The sequence below is a fragment of the Manacus vitellinus genome, unplaced genomic scaffold (assembly GCF_001715985.3).
Source record: "Manacus vitellinus isolate BGI_N305 unplaced genomic scaffold, ASM171598v3 scaffold_35_pilon, whole genome shotgun sequence".
NCBI lineage: Eukaryota > Metazoa > Chordata > Aves > Passeriformes > Pipridae > Manacus > Manacus vitellinus.
In genome coordinates this window covers 7,993,283-8,016,438 of record NW_021940498.1, presented here as the reverse complement: position 1 = coordinate 8,016,438, position 23,156 = coordinate 7,993,283, and the positions used below count along the sequence as shown (strand labels likewise).

The 23,156-nt window shown below is 47.5% G+C and overlaps 1 protein-coding gene across 1 annotated transcript in view; it reads right to left on the bottom strand.

Moving 5' to 3' along the window:
* The window catches only part of TIAM1 (T cell lymphoma invasion and metastasis 1), a 143,534-nt gene that overhangs the window by 39,743 nt on the left and 80,635 nt on the right, over positions 1-23,156 (bottom strand). The window contains exons 7-14 of the mRNA XM_029961476.1: positions 21,117-21,289; positions 17,356-17,580; positions 15,824-16,009; positions 13,105-13,251; positions 10,972-11,046; positions 9,795-9,965; positions 3,811-3,915; positions 1,682-1,763 (exon numbers count right to left, since the gene is read on the bottom strand). Of these exons, the coding sequence (XP_029817336.1) occupies positions 1,682-1,763; positions 3,811-3,915; positions 9,795-9,965; positions 10,972-11,046; positions 13,105-13,251; positions 15,824-16,009; positions 17,356-17,580; positions 21,117-21,289 (1,164 nt within the window). The remainder of the gene's footprint in view (positions 1-1,681; positions 1,764-3,810; positions 3,916-9,794; positions 9,966-10,971; positions 11,047-13,104; positions 13,252-15,823; positions 16,010-17,355; positions 17,581-21,116; positions 21,290-23,156) is intronic.

Here is a 23,156-nt window from a genome sequence, read left to right as displayed (position 1 = left end):
GGGTGCTTTTAGCATTCCCTCCCCCCAGGGTCAGAGCCACTGCACAGCCACGTCCCACGTCTCACAGGGCTGATCTCATTTCACAGGACATGACAGTGCATTTCACGGTCTTTCCCATTTATTACTTGGGAAAAAAAGAAGAAAAAGAAATAAACAGGAAATGCTACAACACCCCCAACACTCACAGTGCTTTCAGGCACAACATAATTATCAAACCTGGGGGCCATCCCTCCACTGGTTAATACTTCTTTCTTAGGCCTTCAATATTCAAGCCACTGCTTTGTAGCAGAGCTCAGTGTTCAAATGGCCTGCAGCTGTATAATAAGCAGTTTGGGGACTCAGAATTATTCTAGTCATTGAAACAGAGTATTTAAATAAACAGCAGAAAGATGTAGATTGGCTTCCTGCAGGGTAGGCTGCACAGATAACTTTAAAACACACCCCAGAACTGTAATTGCCAGACCAAAGGGCAAACTCACCAGGCTGGAGGTCTGTAACCTGAAATACTTGAAAGCTAAAAGGAGTATGAACAGCCTACATAAAGATGAGAGATTTTGCTGAAATTACACAGGCAGGACTTCCCCTGCTTTATGTTTTGTGCACAGATTGGTCAGATGTGTCAGGTTCCGGCTCCAGGTGTCCATGGGACATCCTTGAGGGCTGGGGCCAGGCTCCCCCAGCCTTGGGAATGTTGGGGTGAGGCAGGAACCCACCTTGGCAGGTGGGGAAAGAGGTGGAAAGCCTGTCTTGGGACAGCCACAGACCTCGAGATGCCTCCTACCCACAGGGATGCTCCCAGCCGTGTCCTTGTCATGATGCTGGGCAGAGGGAGTGAGGGGGTGGGAAAGGTGGAAGGAGTGAGGGAGTGGGAAAGGTGAAAGGAGTGAGGGAGTGGAAAAAGTGGAAGGAGTGAGGGGATGGAAAAAGTGGAAGGAGTGAGGGGATGGAAAAAGNGTGGAAGGAGTGAGGGGATGGAAAAAGTGGAAGGAGTGAGGGGATGGAAAAAGTGGAAGGAGTGAGGGGATGGAAAAAGTGGAAGGAGTGAGGGGGTGGGAAAGGTGGAAGGAGTGAAGGGGTGGGAAAGGTGGAAGGAGTGAAGGGGTGGGAAAGGTAGAAGGAGTAAGAAGGTGGGAAGGGTGGAAGAGTGGAAGGAGTGAAGGGGTGGAAAAGGTGGAAGGAGTGAGGGGGTGGAAAAGGTGGAAGGAGTAAAGGGATGAAAAAGTGGAAGGGTGAAGAGGTGGGAAGGGTGGCAGGACCGAGGGAGTGGGAAGCCCTCCACCCTGCTGGCACTGCTCAAAGCCCCAGTGCCAAGCCCACGGCAGGGCCCCCCTGAAGGCACTCCCGTGAGAGGTGGCAGCTGGCAGAGGATGCCGTTTGCCACCTACACCTTCTGTGGGTGGTGTTTTGGAGAAACTACAAGAACAAGCAAACATTTGTCCTTTCTGCCACCATAGCTCTCGTTGGAGAGCTGCACATCCTCCAGCTCCAGCACCGGGAAAAGCCGCGCTCGGCGCACCACAAATAAAACTGCCCTGCTCTGGGGCAGGTGGATGCTTTCTGTGCAGGCTCAGGAATCAGATGTGCTCTTCCTTCTGTGCTCAGCAGACCTTTCAGGTGTATCAGTGAATAGCACTGGAACTGACTTGGGAGAAAAAGAAAAACAAGCCAAGGAGAAACTCACCATAAATATCGGAGGATGCATCAGACTTCTCGATCTGAATGTGCTGTGTGATTTTCTGACAGATTTCTATCTCTTTGTACAGCTGAACAGAAGAAAAACAAAAAAAACACACACAAAAGTATGTTACTGTGGGAGGACACATCAATTGAAATCGTTTGGAACAGCTTTTTGGTTTTTAATTGCAGATGGAAAAAAGGCACCATGGTCATTATTTATCAAACAGTTTTTCTCCACCTGTGTGAGGTGCATCAGTAGCATCACTAAGCTTTGCTGTTAGAACACAGCTAAAGAAAGGGAAGCAGTGTTTTACTACCATCATCATAACAGCAAGGGTACATCTAATTCCCTCAGTCAGTAACATTTTGAGTGCAATTTCCCAATTTATGGGTAGTGATAATTTAATATTTTTCTATTATTTTAATGAAGACATTGCAGGAATTCAATTATGAAAGAGTATTAAACTCACAAGGAGGGATTTTGTTTCTTAAATACATTTCCTCATTGTCAGAGGACAATTTACTATGTCTTAGCATGACATTTCACCTTTAACACCTCAGTGTTTATTTGTAACCAAACAAAGCCCCCAGGTCTTTGAAATAGTCATTAACATCCTTCCTGGGAGCCCAGCACAAATTCACACTTAGGTAAGAGCCCAGAAGCCCCTCCACCCAGGTGCAGTTCCCTCTGCCTTTCAGCACTTCGGTACCAAACCACCCCTTTGTCTTCAGAAAAAACCATACCCCAGGTGAATGAGAGCCCACAGGTGAATATTAATTCTGCTTCCACACTGCTGGGAGTGTGGAAAAAAGCAATTCACAATAATTAACATCTTGAAACTAAGTGACGTCAGCGCTTGGACTCAAGTATGTAAACCATTCCTTTAAAAAGAAGAGGAACCTAAGTTTCCCTAATAAAAATACAATTTTATTTTATTTCCTTCTTCTATCAGCACTTACACATCTGTTCAGCTGCAAAAGTCAGGTGTTAGAGAACAGCTCATGGAAGTAACTCCAACTTTCTCATGAAACAAGCACACACATACAAATGTGTGTTGCTTTAATATTAGTACATTAGACATATTCCTGCAGCACTCATCTATCAGCACTTACACAGTCCCAATGACTGATTTTGGGGTTAGTTTCATTTTACCAAAACAAACAATAAGTGGTGACTATGTCAATCCTACATCCTCTCAACACAAGTCACCAAAGTCCTCCCAGGCAAGGAAAGCTAAAATCTGTCTCCTCTGAGTTTTAATTTTTCCCAACTCTATTTCACTTCCCAGTCTTAGCACTCCACTAGCACTTTCTCACACTTTTTTTTTTTGTTGCTGTTGTTGACAGTGTTAATGGAAAATCCCAGAACTTCATTGCTAAATGAACAAAAGCCCCCATAACTAGCAAAGTTTTACTTTTTTATAAGTAAAACAGCCACCAGTGAAAAGGAGTTTAAAAAGCTTTACAGCGTGCATGTGTAAAAATCACAGAGTTAAGCATGACACTAATCCTGTTTGGTCTTTTTTTTTTAATCTCTCATGGCAAAATTCCTTTGAAGTCTGCTTTTGAGATGAATGAGATGAAAACAGCCGACTGAAGCAATTAAGAAAGTATATTCTCACACATAACTCCTGAGCTTTTTAACCTCGGTGTTTATCTTCCCATTAAGAAAAATAAAACAAAAAAAAGAACACCAAAAACCCACCAAAAGAAAAAAAAAAAAACAACAGCTTGTGTATTTTCCCCCTCTTTAAAAATCAAAGTGACTGTGACAACAAGTGCTCAGGCCTCAACACTATGTCTTTAAACCCCCCATGGACAATATGAGCAACAGGAAAAGACAACCTTGAGGGAAGTTAAGCTTAAATGTAACATTAAAGTGACTTTCACACATTACCTGTGGCTGTTCCTCCTCTCTCTCCCCCACACAGACATATAACAGCACAAACATAAACTAACACCAAGGCAAGATGAAATGTTTGCAGAGATTACTGTAGGCCAATTTGCTATGGTCTGCAAAGCACCATAATTGCAAGCTAAAAAGCATAACTCTGTGTTACACAATGCCAGATAAACACTAATTACCAGCGTCCTACCAAGTGCCATTTAATTTTGCCCAGTGGGTTGCATTACCAGTTCATAGATCTCCTCCTCTGGCTTTGGTACATAGAACTGGAGCTGGTTCTCCACGAGGAATTTGAGCCGCAGGTAGTGAGCAGAGACATCCAGTTGGTGGGTCTGCAAGAGACAGAGAACAGGCTTCAGAGGGGAAAAAAAATGCCTTAATCACCTACTCAGAGAGTGGCGTGACCCTCACAGGCACAAAACTGCCCCAGCACCACCTTCCACCACGACCTGAATAAGACCCTGGACCTCCTCCTCTTCCTCATGAATGAGCATCCATTCATTTATTTACCAACTGAGCAGGGTGTTGAGGGCACTCTGAGCAGCCCCTGCTGACCTGGCAGTTCTGCTCCCTCCCAGGGTACTCCAGAAATAATCAGAAGCCTCAGAGCACACCTCTGAATAAAAGCGAACTGTATAAGGATATTTCAAATCACATGGAGGTAAATAAATGTTCTGCTAACAGAGGAAAATGTAGCAGGAAAGCTGTTTCCTCTTTGGTTTGGGTTTTTTAGTGTCTTTATAATAGAGTGTGTAAGTAGGATGTGGCAGATTTCAAGCAAGGTTAATAAAAACCAGAAAATCTGCATGTCCTCTAAATTCAAACCAGCCAAGGATACACCAGCTTTATAAAGCCAAAAGAAGCCAAGAGTTGCATCCTGGATTACATCCCAGTGGAAACAGGTCACACCATTTTAATGAATTAGTTATAATTAGCTGAGGATAGAGCATTTGGTCTGGGAGATGTTAACGACCTTTTCTCAGCATGATTAATAAGCTTGATTTAAGCAGAGGTTAATGCAGTGTGTAATCAAAACACATTAGAATTATGATAAACACAAAGGATGTCATTCAGAAGTTATTTTCAAAGTTCATAAACTGTTGGCTACACCTAATGAGAAACCCCAAAGTGATTCACCCATACAGGAGGCAAATTCTCCTCACTGTCATTTCTGAAATCCCATTATTAAATGCTTTTATACATCAGCCTAGTCATTTTATACCAAGAAACTGCCATCCTTTCCCAGGTTGTGCTAAAAACAATGGCTCATCCGAAAATTCATGCAAGAACTTCGTTATTGCCTGTTTATCATGTTTTTTAAAGCCTGGCTTATCCAGTTCAAGGCAAGATGATGATACACCAGCACTCAGCTGACTGATCACAGGTGATGAGTAATGTACTCCAAGGGGCCTGTGGAGAAGATCCCAGAGTGACCCTTCAGCAAACAGAGGATGGTGAATGCTTTGGAAAGTCTAGATTAGCCCAGNTTGTATGAAACTGAGTATCTGAAATGGAATAACCTCCGTAATCCAGGCAAATTCCTAGTTAATTAAATAAAGAATCTGAAATCTATCAAGGGCCATAATAAAAAAAAAAAAAAAAAAAAGCAGACCTATTGCTGCACTCTACAGTGCTACACTCAACTACATTCAAGTATTTCCTATTCAAAGATCAAATTATTCTTGTATGAAATTGAGTATCTGAAATGGAATAACCTCCGTAATCCAGGCAAATTCCTAGTTAATTAAATAAAGAATCTGAAATCTATCAAGGGCCAAAAGAAAAACAGCTGAATGTAGGAGACCCTTACTCTCTCTCCTTTTTTCTTTATTTTTTTTTTTTTCTTTCTGGAAAGCATTTTGAGTGCTTTGCTCATTGACTAATGCTGTTTTCACTAGTTTCCTCTCTTCCCAACACATGTACAAGCACCCCAGAAATTAAAAGGAAGCAGAATTGGCTTTAAGGGTTCAGAAATGACACAGAGGAGTCCTAGATTCTTTTCTGATCAGCTTAGATACAAACTGAGGAGTGCCTTGCACACCACTGACTGCACACCCACATCTGGGGGGAGAAGTCTCTGGTAAGCCTCTCTGAAAGTCCATGAAATGCTTCAGCCATTTACAGCAACACCAGCGGGGAAAAATGCTCTGTGGAAAAACCACAGTAGCAGAGGAAGGAGCCAGGCAACCTGGCAGCTCCTGCTGCCACCATGGGGCATCTTCTCGGGGTCTCCTGTGCCAAAGCTCTTGTACATTTGCTGCATTTCACAGAATCAGGGAATCACAGACTGGTTTGGGTTGGGAGGGACCTTAAAGATCATCTCATTCCATTCCCCTGCCGTGGGCAGGGACACCTTCCACTAGCCCAGGTTGCTCCAGGCTCTGTCCAACCTGGCCTTGGACACTTCCAGGGATGGGGCAGCTGCAGCTTCTCTGGGCCAGCACCTCACCACCCTCATAGGGAAGAATTTCATCCCAATATCCCATGTATCCCTGCCCTCTGGCAGTTTGAAGCCATTCCCCCTTGTCCTGTCACTCCAGGCCCTTCTGAATAGTCTCTCTCCACCGGTTTTGTTGGCTCCCTTCAGGTCCTGGAAGGCCACAATTAGGTCACCCCAAAGCCTTCTCTTCTCCAGGCTGAACAATCCCAACTCTCCCAGCCTTTCCTCCCAGCAGAGCTGCTCCATCCCTCTGATCCTCTTGGTTCCTGCTCTGGCCTCTCTCCAGCAGCTCCATGTCCTTGCTGTGCTGTTCCCCAGGGCTGGAGCAGCTCTGCAGGGGGGTCTCACCTGAGGGGAGAGGGGCAGAATTCTCCCTCCCCTGCTGCCCACGCTGTGAGGATGAGCTCATCAGGCCAGGCTGGTCAGGCAGAGCTGTGCCAACCCCTCCATGGCACTGAGCAAAGCCCAGGGTGGGCAGAGACCCCCACCCACAGTCGGGTATTCGCGTCACGTCCAACAGTGACTCTGAACGTCCTCCCCTTGCAGAGGAGACCCAAAGGGATGCTTTCCAGCCTGGCTGAAGCTGGCAGAAATCACCACCTGCTGCAGAGGGACGGGAATTTATCCAGTCTGGAGCCTCCAGGCACTGGGCACAGGCCAGGAGCTGCCTTAGCTCAGCCACCCCAGGCAGAGCACAGCATCTGCTAGAGAGGCCACGGGATAAAACATACATATTTTGAGCCACTCATTTCTTCCAAGAAACACCATCAGCTGAGGTGGATGCCATCAATGCACTACACTGCAATCCCACCCAAGTCAGAAATGAGAACCATCACCACTAAAGCTGTGATGGTGCAGCCCATGGGCCACCCCATTTAGTTAATTGACATTCCCACAGCTGCCCCAAGGCTTTTGTCTACCTCAGAATTTGACATTAAAGTGTCTCAAATAGGGGCACGATTTTCTACTGAAGTGAAAGGAAAAGGTCCCTGTAAGTGGACACAGCCAGTCTGCCCTAAAAGCCAAACCATTAACCCACTTTTTTGTTGCTAGGAGCTGCATCCATATGTGGGAAGGTGGGAGTAGAAACAGGGCAGCTTTAATGATATGAATATCCTTTTGAGACCACCCAAAATACCTTTTAGCAGTCCAAATAAGCTGCTTGGTTTATTTATTTCTCTCCTAATAACTCTGGCTATGTCTGGACTAAATTAAGCAGCAAACCCAATTTAAAACACAACCCCACAGCTTAACCAAGGTGCTCTTGCATAAGAATTTCCAGCCAGGGGTTTGATCAGATTCAAAAGGATCAAGTGCTGTCATGGGCTGGCACACAAAGCCCAACTGCTCCCCCATTTGGGCTCCTTTCTAGTCAAAGAGAGGGACAGGAATGTTCTTTCAGCATCACAGAAACACAACAGCCACCCCACTGTATTACTCTGGCTTCACATTCCAGCCCAAGCTTTTCCAGCAGGAAAACACCAGCTCAAAATCAAAGTAAGCCCACGGAGCAGCAGGCTCAAGTAACTTCTCAGAGACTTTGAGCACAAATCCAGAGACCTTGGGGGAATCTGCTTCTTGCCCCTCACACAGGTCTACTGGAACATGTAAACTGTGAGGGGAAAAAAACCCTTTCTTGCCTCCCAATTTTTTATGCAGTCAAAGGACTAAATGCCATGTAGTCTTCTGTTCCTGATTTTTGGTGTTATTATCTCCATACTGGCTCTGCCTAAATCCATACACAATGTGTGAGTTTCCACTCAATTTTAAGACATACTTTTATGCAAATGTTAGTAATACATATACACACGTTCACACTGTATTATCACAGAATCACAGGATGCTTAAGGTTGGGAGGGACCAACTATTTCCTATCATCCATAGAAAAGCAATTTAACTCACATACACTGACTTTCCCTGCCTGCCAAGTGATGCTATTAGTTAAATATTAGGAGAAATCTTTGAGATACCACTCTAAAATATGCTTTAAACACTCCTCCCACCAATCTTGAAATCATGAAAGTGTCACAAAGCATCCTCCAAAGCCTAACTCGCTGTACAATAACAAGCAGCAATGTTAGCATAAGAACACATTTTCTACAATGACTTGAGTGCACTTAATGTTCTCCAACAGAATAATCAAGCTCAGTTTAACAGCACAGATAGATTTAACCACATTCACAAACATGAAGAGGTTTATATGAAATGTAGAGCTTGAAATGTTTACTGTACCAGAACTTGACTGGTTCTCAGATGGCAGATGGCAAACTGATGTGAAATGATGTGGATCAGATATTAAAGGGGGAAAAATGAGCTGAATGCAAGAGACAGAAGAAAAGAGATTGATTATTAAATGCTACAGAAAAGAAGGCATCCATCAGTGTTTTCCAGGCTGAAAACTCTTACAGAAAGGAAAGAAACAGATAACAGCTCTTCAAAAACACTCACCCACCTCCCCTTCTCCTTATACACCCCCCACCCCACCCACCACAACAAACACACAGTAAGATACCAGATCCTCAGCAGGCACCTGCTGGAAGGAGTGGAGCTACACCAGCTTACTCCAGCTGAGGATCTGCTCCCCCGGAGTTAATCGCTCTTACCCAAGGGAAAACATAAATCCTAAAAATAAATCATTACTAACAATGTGTCATCCAGCTTCCCTGTTATGTCTCTCTCCAAAAATGTCATCTTTTCCTGAACACAAAGCAGAGCTTTCACAAACTCTTGAACAGCACACCTGGCAGAGAGATGAGCGCACTGTGTAATTACTGGAAACAAACGCCTTTCTCTCACCTTCCCTCTCTTTGGAAGCACATGCAACATGTTCTAAAAGCTCCCAAAGTTAAGTTCTCAATAGTAATAAATATTTTCTTTTCTTTTGCTGTTGTTGCTGTACAAAGCAGCCTCACTTTTCAGAGCAGCACGTGAGACGAGTCGGGTCTCGCTCCCAGGCAGAGCAGAAAACACACATTATGTAGCTGCCAGATCTGAAAGCCTGTATTTAATTTGTCAAAGTTTCCAACTCCTTAGAGATGTAACTCTTTTTAATGGCCAAATGTCTCTGATACTTCATCTGGCAGAGAAATCCAGGTGGTTTTTCTTTCCCCCCCGACTCAAAAGCAGATAAAAGCCTTCCTCTCTCCCCTCCCGCCACCCACACGAGGCAAGTCTGACTGCAGTGCAGGCAGCAAACACAGGCCCCTTCTCCTACTCCTGGTGCTGCTGCCTTCCCCAGTGCCAGCCAGAGGGGAAGGAAGGGGGAATGGCACGTGGGAACAGGCCACCTTGGCACCTGGGAAAGGGTGAGATCACCTCACTCGCCTGGCAGAGGAGGGAACGGGCTGTGGGAGGGGTGGCAGGGCTGGGGACACCAGGGTGGCCAGGTGGCTGCACTACCACGGTGTGGGGTGTCCAGCGGGCTGGGAGCCAGGGTGTTGAGGGTCCCACACACAGCTTGGTCTCCACTGGAGAGGTGGGTGGCCCCTGACAGGCAGCAGCCAGGGTGTGAAGGCACTCAGAGGCTCTTGCACAGCAGTCAGAGTGGAAAAGGCAAAACTGAGCCTGCCTGTCCCTGCAACCCGTGCCAAGCTCAGCTCCAGCTGCAGGAAATTCTCTGCTGCGGTCCCAGCACGGACATTTCAGTATAATTCATGTTCTTCATCCAACACCGAACTGATCTCCCAACACAGAGCAGTGCTGAAGCTCCACAGAAAGCCCTCAGGGTCACAGGTATCTCACCCCACTCCAGGTCACACTGGCAGCCTTTACCTTGCAGATCATCTCCAGTACGTCCCTCGTGGTGTCCCCAGGACGGATGACGGTCAGGGCAGGCTGGTTGTTGGGCAGGCAGAACCACGAGGGCGTGAAGTACTCGTGAACCCAAATGTCACAGTCGGGGTTGTGCTGATGGACACTGCTCAGTGCCACTTCTTTCTCCCTCTAAATTACAGACAAAGTCCAAGATGACTCTCCCAGCCAAACACAACTCCCTCTTCATCAATAACAAGTGTGAGGAGGAGCATTATGTGCTGTATCAAAGAGCCCTCTTAGAGAGAAGATGTTTTGTTCATAAGCCCAGGTTGAAGGCTTGTCTGGGCAGGAACCTGGAGTTTTCCCTGAGCAGAAGAAAGTGTGCCTTCCCATGCCACCCACACAGCTACACTGGTGCAATGTGCTTCTCCTGGGATTTCACCCTATGGCTGCTGGGAATGCTAGGAATGCAACAAAAAATAATAGGGATAAAAACATATTTAAATTGAAAACTGAAATGCACTGTGTTTCTGGGTAAACCAATCCGAGGCCAACAAAACTGTTGTAGGTACTGCAGTTCCTATACCTGGTAATGGCAAAATCTTAGCAAATCTTAGCATTTATTTTGAATTTACTGCCTTTTATACACCTGAGTTGCACTCCAAGCTATAAATCCCCAGGAAGTGATAGGAGCTACAGAATCCCTGTTTACAGCAAGTGGGCTCATGTGGCTAAACCCAATATCCACTACATGAAGAATGTGCCTCAGCACTGTGTTAAGGTTGTTTTACAGCTGACTTTCTCTGGGGAAAGAGAAAGTAGCTGCAATTGGGGCTGCAAATGCAGGAAGTCACGGAAGCAAATGCAGCAGCTCAGGGAAGCACTCAACAGAGAAAGCCCTGTGCTTCATAGTTGTACCAACCCTTAATTATGAAAACCCCATATGGCCACCAAAAGGAGCCATCTTCCAGAGCCAGAGACATCCAGGTCCTCCTGTGGGCAGGCATTTCCCTGGCTAACAGACCTCTGGGTCTGGCACCTTCAGCTGCCCTTTTGGTCGTGGGCAACCAGCTCAAACCCTCCCAGAGAAGCTCCAAGCCCTCCAGAGCACAGAGGGTCCTCTCCCCTCTCATCCCAGAGTCAATCCCTGCATGGAGACTGGCTGCAAAGGAGGCAGCTGGAGAGCTGGGGTTACCTTGCCATCCGGGACTGTGTCGTCAAAGATCCCTTCCAGGGATTTCTTTACTGAGTCGACTCCTTCACCAAACACCTGAGGGAAAAGAGTGAATGTGCTTTGAAACACAAACGTCTGCAGCACAGGCTAAGGGGAGAACAGTCTGTCTGACACCTCACAGAGAAATCAAACTGAAAAACACTCATCTCCAAACACAGCGAAGGAAAACAGCAGCCTGATAAAAGAGAAGGGGAGGTGAAAGACAAGCTGGTGATGGGGCATCGTGCTGGAAGATTAGAGCCCATTTCTGCTTAGAGGTCTGTCTCCGACTTCCTTGGTGAAGCTGGACTGATTTTATCTCCTTTTGTGCTCGGTTTCCCCACCTGTAAAGTGTGGGAATGAACACTTTCCCACTTCTGCTAAGGCTGAGAAATCAGAAGGGCTCTGCTTCTGGCTGGCTTTGTAATAACCCAGCTGCCAAAACGTACTTAGCAAACATTCAAGCACCACAAGTCAGTGTAACCCTTCTCTAATGAAATAAGAGCTGGTAACCCAGCACGAGCCACAGAGCCAAAATCAACAGGACTCCATGCAGGAGGAACGGCTGAACGGGAATATTTACGGGCTCCACCCCAAATCAGCACAGGACTCCATCAGATGGGCAAGCAGGGTTCTTACTGCAACAGAAGCTTGTAATTAAAACTGAAAAGTTAAGTTTTACAGCTCCACATCACCACTGCTTGAGGATCAAGTTGCTGGTTTGGCTGTTAACTATTCCATGGCTAAAACGAAGCAGGGCCATGTAGGATGGGAGACGGTCTCTGCCCTTCAGGGATTTACAGTTTGCTCCTTCCAATGGGCAACACTTTGCAGGATGCAAAGAAAATGTGTGCAGGCACTGCATTTAGACATTCTGCCACTTCCCCAGAATTTTACATTTTCTACAACTCTCTCAAGTATGACTTTCCTTTAACCTGGAACAGAACCCTTTCCATGCCTGTGCTTAGTGAGGAGCGAGGGGGGCAGGGGTGGGGGAGGCAGCGTGAAGAATGCAATTATCCCCCCTGAAAGGAAAAACAAAAGGGTGAGATCAGAGGGAAAAAACCAGGCTTGCACACACAGCATGGGCAGGATCTTAGTTCAGGACAAGGGGCTGTGTTTGATTTGGGGCAAGTAAATACAAAGCAACAGGGATGCTGCGGCATCAGAACGAGGAATTGGGAACGCACTCATGGGAATCATCTGCTGCATTCCAGATAAAACCCTGAGCTTCTGCTCAGCCACTAAATATTAGGTGAACTTCTAATGTCTGGCTGAAAACAAGCTCAACAATTCCACAGCATCCATCCTCTGCTGAGCAAAACAAACACCCACTGCTGCCTTAACAAACGGCAGAAGAAATCACGGGGAACAGAACGTGTGTCCCGAGCCTCTCTCCCCACAAAAACTGAGAGAAAAGAAAGAAGAGCAGAGCCTACATTTCCTGCAATTAGATGAGGTATGGCTCTCAAAAATTGAAAGCTATAATTAGGGATGTTTGGGAAGAATAACAGGGAAGCACCTTCCTACCACACTGAAACATGTTTTCTAGAGAAAGATCTGGGCAGTGACTGGGTGGAAACATTGCAACTTTTGCCTTTTTTATAAATCTGAGGCAAAACAAGGGCTGTCCCGACTAAATGTAAAGCTTTTTGTCACTTTAGGAAGTTTACATCCAGCTCAGCTACATTTAAAGTATTGTACAAACTTGTAGTTTTAAATTAAAAATAACCAAATAAGTCTGCATTATTATTTTCCTTTCAAAGTTGCACCTGTTTTACACATGAAGCTTTGTTGCTCCTGAGATTAGGGACAGCACCTCCAGCAAAAGCAGAGGCAGCAAAAATGCAACAACAGGAAGAATACAACCAAATCAGCTAAAGAAAGGGCCAACTCCAAACCTTTGACAGGAGCTGCTCTACACTGATCTGCAATTACAGTCCTGATTTCTGAAGAGGATGAGGAATGAGATGACTACACACCGTGAAAGATTAACCAGGCAAGGCTAAGGCTGGGTGTGGAAGTGCTTGATGCAAGTGACTCTGTGCGAGCTGCATTCTGCACACTAACAAACAGCCTTGAAAATATCAGTATCACAGGCTTCCCCACCCTTACCTGATTAATGCTTGGCCTCCCTTGCTTTTTCTTCGAGGTAGTATCCAGCCCCCAAAGAGAAGAAAACCTGCTTCTCCGTTTGCTGGCAGATCTGGACATGGCCTGTGTCCTTCTCCTCACTCCCGACTCCCCTGTGCGAGCCGCCACCTGTCAATGCCACATGCTTTTAAAATCAGAGGTTACAGCATCCTACCTCTGCCAAACAGTAGAATCTGGTTGGAAAAAAAAGGTAAATCCTATGGCAAAAGAGTGTATTCACTCCAGGCACAGTGGTGATGCTGCCAGGCCACTGCCTTCTTCTTGCAATTTAACTCATATCTCCCAACATCAAACATCAAAAACTGACATGGACAGTACACCCCCACCCCATTTTTTGGCATTTAATCTGAGATATTTTAAAGCAGCCTAATCATCACAGAGCAAAGCCTCAGCACCAGTGAAGGGGTTTTGGTTTTTCATTTGCAGGTCGTTTTTTTTTTTTCTTTTGTTCTTTTCTTCTTTTCCTGACAAGGTTTCAAAGCTGGACACGTGAAATCTGAGATATCCAAACTTATCTGTTGCTTCCCAAAAACTCAGTCTTCCTCTCTGCTCTTTCCTGTGGAAACACTCTGGGCATCCTGGAACTGACTCATAACTGCAGCAAGGCCAGATAAAAGCTTGCAAGGAGGTCGTGGCATTTAAAAACCTGCACTTCCTTAAAAAACAGTGACATCTGAAGGAGTGAGCAAAACACGGGAAGGGACAAAATGACCCTTTCAATCAGAGCCGTGTTAACTGCTGGGGTGCTTCAAAAACGGCCAGTCGGAGCAAAAAGACATTTGCCTTTGCTGAGCCCAACTCTCTGAGCGGTGGTGAGGAAACTCTGGTGGGAATCAGTGTGACATTAGTCAGAGGGGAAGTGTTTGGGCCCAGGTGGAAGCAGATTTCCCACCTGGAGGTGGCCTCAGGAGAGCGAGCTCCTCTCCTGCCAAAAAGGGAGTGGTAGGGGATGGCAGGTGTGAATGTGAGGCAAGGCAAAGCCAGACAGACAGACAGACCCGCCCTGCCGACTCGGCCATAGCTTCCTGGAACACCTTGGGACTGGGTTCCCACAGCCGAAACCGGCACAATGGGACTGTCAAACATTTGGCAGCCCCAGAGGGAACACCCAAATCTCAGCGATGCCCCGAGCTACGGAGCTGAGGAACTGGTTGTTTGGGTGCAGCAGATCCAAGGCCTCATCCAAAGCTGGGAAGGACAGAAGGCTGGCTGGTGTATCCAGGGAACTGCGTGAGAAATGGTGGTTCTCCTTGGGAAACTTGGAGAAACCAAGCGAAGGAACTTAAACACTACTGCAGGTGTCTCCATTTCCACAGCCTGGACTTGTGAGATGTCCCCTAGCTGTACCTGGGACATCTGTGCACAGGCACCTGGGATAACTCAGCACATCCTCGGAGTACAGTCCTCAGGAGAGTTAGGGATGCCACACTACCACCACGCAGCACCCACTCGAGTCACAGAACCACAGACTGGTTTGCGCTGGAAGGGACCTTAAAGATCATCCAGTTCCTCCCCCTACCACGAGCAGGGACACGTTCCACTATCCCAGATTGCTCCAAGACCCATCCAACCTGGCCTTGAACACTTCCAGGGATGAGGCAGCCACAGCTTCTCTGGCAAATTCCCTTCCTGAAGTTTCAATTAGGGCTCTCAGCAGCAGAGGAGCACGGAGTTACATTTCTCCATGTTATTGAGGGCAAAGGAGGACACAAGAGTTTGCTGAGAGGAGAAGAAAGCACGTGTCTTTTCCAGCACAACATACTCAAAACATAATTTTTTTTCCCTTGGCTCTCAAGAGACAGCAGCATGAAGAGGCAGACTGTTTTTCAGGCTAACGCTCAGTGCTTTGCTAGATGCAAAAAAAATAAGCATAAATGCTAATTACAGCCCGCCACTTAAAAAATATAATAAATCCACCAGCAATTAGCAGGATGATGACGCTAATCTTTTCATAGAGGAGAGAATAAAAACACCCCTGCCTGAATTACAGCTCTGCATTCAATTGAAGGGTACAGCTGACAGCTACAAGACAACAGTGGAGCTCAGCTATTTCTGTGAACCTCCAGGAGTCCAAGCCGAAACTGCAAGAACTTGATTTAAATTCATTAGAACCCCAGCACTTTGCAATGCATTTCCCTGTACTTTTGTGAGCTGGGTTGTTACAGCATTTAAGTTTAAGCAACCACTTGAAACATCATTTGCCACACTGTGAGCAGGAGGGAATGACGTTCCCCCTCCTTTGTGGACCATCAGGTGTCGATCAGCGGAGACCGGATATTAGACTAATTGGTCAGTAGTTTCAGCCATATGGCACAAAGTGAGCCATGCCCAAGAAGGTCTAAGCCAACACATGCTGAGGGCCTAAGAAGGGCTCCCATTGACTTCATGGGACTTTTGGATCAAGCCCATGTACATGGACATTAACCAGAAAATCTGTTTATAGTGCAGGCCTGGACATCCAGAATCCCAACCTTAGGAGAAACATGGTTGTTCCACTTCCACAAGGCCATGGCCTGCAAGCATCTCCTTTTTAATGGACATCTAGGAACACAGACCCCTTTCAGGGAGCAGAATATCCTGCACCCTGAGGTGAGGGCTCACCCCTCACTGCTGCTGGTCGACGTGACCTCCGCGCCGTGCAGGCTGGCAGAGGTGAGCCCTGCCCTCTGTCCACACTCACCAGTGCATGGAAGGACGAGACCGAGAAAATCCCAAGGCGGCCCATGGCGACCTTGGTGGGCCGGCTGGCGAAAGCCAGGAGCCTTTTGGGGTTGGGGAGCTCCCCTCCCTGGAGACTCGCCAGGTAACAGCGGTACCGGAACAGGTCCATCTGGAACTGCTCCAGATTCTGCTCCCAAACGAAGATCTGTGCAAGGGGAAGATTGAGAAGTGATGAGCATGAGAAGAGAAGGGGAGAGGAGGGAGAAAAGAGTGGTGAATGCCTTGAAAAAATTTATGCTTTTCCCAGTAGCACACCTTTTTTCACCACTGCTGGTCTCACCCAAGAAACCCCGATTCCTCATTTTTCCCACATCCCCCCACTCTTCCAACCCCTCAAAGGATACAAATAATAAGAGTTTTCATTAGATGGAAAACAACTTTTTCTACATTCATGGTAGAAGCCTTCTCCTGGGACAACTGCTCCTTTGATACAATGCTAATTAATAGGATTAAAATTTCATTTTTAATTTTCCTTGTATTCCAGGATTCTCTTTTCAGCAGTCCCTTAAGAGGCTTCTTTCATGCATCAAGAGCATCTGAGAAACAAGAAGACCAAACCCCACCAAACTCCACACACAGAGCATCCCAAATCAGCAGCAGCAGCATTGCTGTGAGCACCAACAGAGTGCCAAGCACTGGGGATAATTAATCTGATCAGTGGAAGAGCACTGCAATCAGCCCATGGAAGGATTTATCTAAATAATTCAAACAGTTGATAGGAAACAGTTTCAAAGCACCCAGAAAAACTCAGTTACATAAAAAGAGAGGCTGTGACTGACAGCCTTTGAGTGGAGCCCTTTCAACAGCCACGAGCATCTTCCCCCCTTTTCCCCCTCCATTCCCCCTTCTCACGGGCTTCCAGGGGATACAAAATCTCTTCAGCTTAGCCCTGGCCACTTCCCATGCTTTGCATTACAGGCACATTTGGCAGCTCTGGTAAAAGAGCTACAAATGAGTGAGGCAGGAGCCATATGTTTAGTTTCCTAAAATAAGGTGCTGCTGCGGCAGCGGGAGAGACATCTGCTCGAGGCTCCCTGCTCCTGAAATCCAGCTACGTTGTCCACTTGGAAGTCAGAAGGAGCAGGGCCCAAGGGGAAGGCAGGGCTGCAGCCACGAGGTCAAGGCAGGCCCTTGTGACCAAGGATGGCTTCTTCACCCTATGTGCCAGCCAAGGAACCAGCCTCTGGCACACCTTAAACAACAGCAGCAACATCTGTGAGCAGCTGTTCCCTAAAGAATTCTGCTGCCATGACCTTCACTCTCCGCCTGCTATCCACATCCCGTGGGTGGAGGCCAGGAGAAGACAGCCCATGCTGTACCTCAGTGCACACTGCTTGGAGAAATGGTGCAACTAAGGCAGCCAGCCCATCTCTCCTGCCAACACACCCCACCTGCTTCAGGCACAGCAGGGCAGGACAGAGCTACCACTGATCCCAGGGAGGCCTTAAACACTTGCTGGGGACTTAATTCAACGTGAGCAAGAGAGATTACTTGATCCAGGATGGTCTTCTTCTTCTTGGAGTCTGTGACAGAGGACAGCTGCATTTCACCCATTTTCTTCATCTTCTCGTCCATGTCGATCTTCTGCTCCAGCTTTTTTATCTCAGTCTTGAGGAGCTTCACGGTGTCCTCCTTGTGGTGCTGCCGCGCCACCGCGGTCGCGCAGGCCGAGTGGATCGCTGTGATCCAGTTCTCCAGCTCCGTCTGGCTGCAGGTCTGAGGAGAGCAAAACAGGGGGAAAAGAAGTCAGGATCCTCTTTAAAATCGATTGGAGATTAACAAATGCAATTCCGAGGAGTTTCCTCTCCCTTTGATCTCAAGATTCAAAGCCTTAAATCCACTTATTTCTGTGGCAGTAATAAACGCCCCCTCATCCTTAAGGAGGCCATTTTTAACTCGGCACCAGGCCCTCAGCGCTTGGAATCACACCTATATCTGTGCCTTGCAGCTTCCCAGCAAGGTCTCAGGAATCGCCTTCCTTGTTCAATGCCATGCTGCCATAATTTGTAGCTCAGCATTTAATGATGTATTCTAAACTCCCAGTTCCTTAATGCAGTGAATGCACCAGCCTCTGTGTTCTTCCTAGGAATGGAGAGCTTTTCTGGCACGCAACAGTTAGTAATAAATCAGTGGCATAAAATGTGACCATGATAACTATGAGCAGCTTTAATATGGTGCACAGAGTTTTCAACTTCTGAAAGTCCTAAAGCCCTCTGAGGACAACGCTGTTATCATTAAGAGCAGGCTCATCCTAATTTTTACAGCTCTGCTACTGTCCCTTCCAAGCATGCATGTGACAGCTTGGGAAAAGGGAACACTTCCCCTCCCTGGAAGTGCTGGACAGGTTGGACAGGGCTTGGAGCAACCTGGTCTAGTGGAAGGTGTCCCCCATGGCAGGGGGTGGGACTGGATGATCTCTAAGGTCCCTTCCAACCCAAACCATTCCATGAGATACCAGGGATACCAGGGACACCAGTACATATTTTTGGAAGAGGACTATTCTGATTAGAGGTTTTTGACACAGAAGGAAGAATATTTCAAAGCATTCCTTTTCCAGACTTTCCAAATAAGAAGTCAGTCCTTTTAGGCTTCTTACTAAACTCCATTCCTTTGTACAGTAGGTTGTAAAACAAACTCGAGGTTGCAGAGGACTCTCTCTGAGTGTCAGCCTGTAGCAATAGTCACACTGGTATTTGGCTCCTGGCTGGAAAAGTATCAAGGTGCCAAACCACCTTGTTCTAATTAAACTTCCTGATGACACCTGATCTATTAATAGAGAGCACAGCATGACTTCTCCAGTTGCTGGCATAGATGAGGAAGGTCATCCTCGCTGCGGTCACAACCAACAGCAAAGGACGAGGCTCACTGAAGCCAGGGAGAGATTCCCAGAGAAGCCTGCTCTGGAAATCACATATGCACAGGCTGGACTTCAGGCTGCTGTTCCCAAAACTTTTGGGGACTGAAGCAAGTAAGACACAAATGTCCCAGAATGGCACCACTTTCCTTAACTCAGGTTAGAAGTCCTAAGCAGCACACAGGGCCTACAAAGGAATGACTGACTTCTTACTCCCAATTTCCTTGTCTTCAGTTGGCACTGGATATTGCTTAAATTTGTCAGGCTCCCTGCCCAGACAATACCATTAACAAACTCTCATTCACAGACAGGGGCTTACAATGTCTTATCCCCATCACTGGGCCCTCCTTGATGAGCAATTTCTGCTGGAAATAGAGGAATTATTTGCAGAATGGGAGGCACCTTGCCTACAGCCAGTTGGTGAAACATCATCCCCAGCAGAGAAGAGAGCAGCACTGGACGTACAGTGAGATGGTTTTATTAATTCCTAACAAAATTCTAACAGGAAGGGGTCGTATTTTTTGCCTTAATGAATTTCAAAATATTATCTGTATACCATTAGATTCAGTTTTCTTTTTGGTTTCCTGGGGAGGGAGGGGAAAAAAAGAATCTGGAGTGGATTTTAGGAGCTGAAGACTCTTCTGGCAGATCAGCAGGCAAGAGGAATCACTGCCCTTCCCAACGGAAAGGACCACACAAACAAGCTGCAAACACCTGACACATAAATACGTGGTATCACAAGTTGCTCTGAGCTCCTGGAAAATTCATGTGACATCTGCAAGTACTGGATCTGTGTAGGCACAATCAGAAGTGACTGAGCAAGGCATGGTTGTGTAGGAGGAATGTGATGTCTCTAGGTGCAATGCAGTGGGAAGGCTTGTTACAAGATGTCCAATATCTGTGGGCATCACAAAGCAACTCTGTTTTTCTCCCTATGTACACATTCTCCACGGGACAGAAATAGTCTTCTGCAGGTCAACCCCACTACTACAGCACTGTGTGTGGGTGGTGTGTGGGACATGAGAAGGAAGTACCACTGCTGTGAGGGCAGCAGGGCCAGCACATCCCTCACGCCGCTCCCACCGCTGCAGCTGATCCCCTTCCCTGCGCCCCAACTCATCCCTTCCTTCCCTTCTGCTTCACTAGCCATGCATGGCTTCCATGGCAGAAGGGATACATCGTGAAACGTTTCTGCAAGGCAATATAAATGACTGGTTTTCATTTGAAAAGGCTGGTTTTTGCTTTTTCCCAACATGGAAACCTACCCATGGCATGACAACACGGGGCTTTTAATGGGTAAGGCCCCACGTGCCTCAAACTGTGACCTTTTCAGTACTTCACATCCACTGGCATTAATCCTATGAGAATGAAGGGTTTTCCTTAGAAAATTGCATGGAAATGATCCTGGGCTGATCCCACAGCGTGGGCAGCAGGGAAGGGGGGGATTCTGCCCCTCAGGTGAGACCCCCCTGCAGAGCTGCTCCAGCCCTGGGGAACAGCACAGCAAGGACATGGAGCTGCTGGAAAGAGTCCAGGGGAGGCACCAAGAGGATCAGAGGGATGGAGCAGCTCTGCTGGGAGGGAAGGCTGAGATTGGGATTGTTCAGCCTGGAGAAGAGAAGCTTTGGGGTGACCTAATTGTGGCCTTCCAGGACCTGCAGGGAGTCTTCAGGAAAGACAGAGAGAGACTTCTTACAAGGGCCTGGAGTGACAGGACAAGGAATGTCTTCAAACTGACAGAGCGTAGGTTTAGATTGGATATTAGGAAGAAATCCTTCCCTCTGAGGATGGGGAGGCCCTGGCACAGGTTGCCCAGAGAAACTGTGGCTGCCCCATCCCTGGAAGTGTCCAAGGCTGGGTTGGACAGTGCTTGGAGCAAGTTGGGACAGTGGAAGGTGTCCCTGCCCATGGTAGGGGGAGGAACTGGATGATCTTTAAGGTCCCTTCCATCCCAAACCATTCTGTGAATCCATGACTCCAAATCAGTAGATCATCACCTTGAGGAAGCTCTCCAGGTGGCAAAATACATGTCCCCTTCCCAGGAAGGAACCATGTGGCAGGGCAGTACTACACTAGAAGCTGAGGAAAAATCCCACTGAGGTGGCAGAGAAGCTGGTCTGCAAAAACGTGATTTTTTTTTCAGCATGCCCTCAGATACTCAGTCTCTTCAAGATGTAAGCCAGCACCACTCCATTTGGGTCAGAAGGGCTTTTTAGTTTTGCACCAGTTTGAGAACGCAGCCCTTTGTTTATGTGAGCTGCAAGGACCTACAGGACAGTGCAATTATATTTTTTGCTCTGGGGAGTGATGCCATGGGGGCACATCCTACCACAGAGAAGCTTCTTTGTCAGAGACAGAACAAGAGAACAACTTTGTAAGCCCCTTGAACTGGACCCACCTGGAAGAGGAAAGCATCCCCAAGGGAGTTGCTGAGACAGAAGACGAAGTCCTTCTTGGGGTGCTCAGGCACAGCCTGCACGATGCTGTTCTCCACCCAGACAGCGTGTTTTGGGATGCTGTTGTGGTCAATGCCAGACCTGCCATCAGTCTCATAGAAGAACAACGTGCACCCTGCAAGAGACCATCCTGTGTTAGCAAGTAAGACGTTTAAATGGCACCCTGTATCTATTCAGCGCTGAGACTCAGGACTGTAAATAAACTGGCACAGGGAAGATTTGCCAGGGCCTGTCCAGGTTTTCAGCCTCACAGTGGAGAGCAACAGCAACTGCCCAATTTTCAGCCCCACGAGGACGGGTTTCCATGACACAGGGACACCAAGCCCTGACCCAGCAGGTCATTTTGCTCTCCCTAGGATTGCCAAAACAGAGTTGAGAAAGTCATGGGCAGTAAAATACAGCCCCAGACGAGAAACTTCATCACAAATCCCAAAGTGGGGATCGTCCACTGCCACCCCGTGTCTCCTGAGGGTGACAGCCAGCTGTGAGCCAGCCCTGGGAGCAGACAGGCCTCCAGGCACAGCCCAGCCTCAACCTCTGCAGCTGCAGCTACAGTCCCTGCAAGGCAAAGATCAAGCGATTTAATTACTGGATGCAGACAGTAACTGGAATTAAAATGGGCTGGAATGAGCTGTCCTCACTGACTGACAGACAAAAAGCTCAAAGAGGAACACATGTTAGCTGGGGACAGCAACCAACCTGCTTGGTGTTCCAAAATAATCTTTACAATCCTCTCAGGGAAGGAAAAAAAAGTATACAGCAAGCCTAAAATTTGGGATATTCCAGAAAAAAAAAAAAAAAAAAGAAGAAGAAGAAAAAGGGTCTCCTCTCCAACCTTCCCACATTATCTCCAGTTGGTTTTATGCTGGCACACACTTTCTGTGCCACTGGAATCAGCCGTCTCAGTGCAAAGGGATGGCCGGGTACCCAGCCTCTCAGAGAAGTATTTGCAGCCAAACAATGGCAGCTGTTCACTTCAAAGCCTGGGTTAAACACTGGCAGTATTAAGGCACAGCAATCCAAGGCGCTAACACTCCACTTGAGTCAAAGCACTTCAAAACAACATCTACTCCCTGCTCATCCTTCCCCTTTTTCCTCCCAGATGGCCCTTTGTTTGCCTGCTCCTCACAGCAAGACCTTCCTGCCACAGGGCCCCCCTCCCAGGGGATTAGGGCTGTCCCCTGCCCCTCACCTCCCCTTCTCCTCTTCCATTTCCCCATCCCTCTAACCACCCCAAGGAAAAGCTGGCTCCTAACTTTGCTGTTGCTTTTAAAATAGCGCTGCAAATTAAAAACAAACAAGTGCTCTAAGTGTGGGGAGGACGGGGTTTAACCATGCTGAGCTTTCTGGGTGATCCCACCAACAGCAGGAAACACGGCTCTGCCTCCCCTGTCTCGAGTTGTGGTGGAGAGAGCAAGGCCAGTCCCCAAACTGGTTTCCTGCTGATGAACCACATGAAGATTAATTAGAGGTCACACCAGGAGGTCAGCTCCTGAGCTCCACTGCTCCATTAACACCTCTGTGCATTTATGAGCACATGCCTTGCAGGAACTGCAGAAATTCTGGGAGAAAAGGGTCTGTGTCCCAGGCAGCTGAGGAGGGATGCTGAGGATGGGTGACACAGCCAGAGCAAACGTCCACCAAGCCACACTCCAGCCTCAGTGACCAAACCATGGCTTTTTGTCTATTCTGTGAAGCCCAAGAGGTGCAAGAGGAATGCATGCCACGGCAGAGCCCCTGTCTGAACACAGGCCACTGGCACCACCAACAAACTCCCACCATCACATGCCCACAGCTGCACACGGATATTTAGTTTGTCAGCAAGCCATGGACAAACCTCCTAAAGGAAACACTCAGGGAAGCCACCTTGGGTGGTGCCAGCAGGGCATGAACCCCAGTGCTGTGCAGCACAGCCACGTGCCTCGGGCTGCACACACGGCACAGGTGGGAGCACATCCACAGCCATCAAACACAACCTCCTC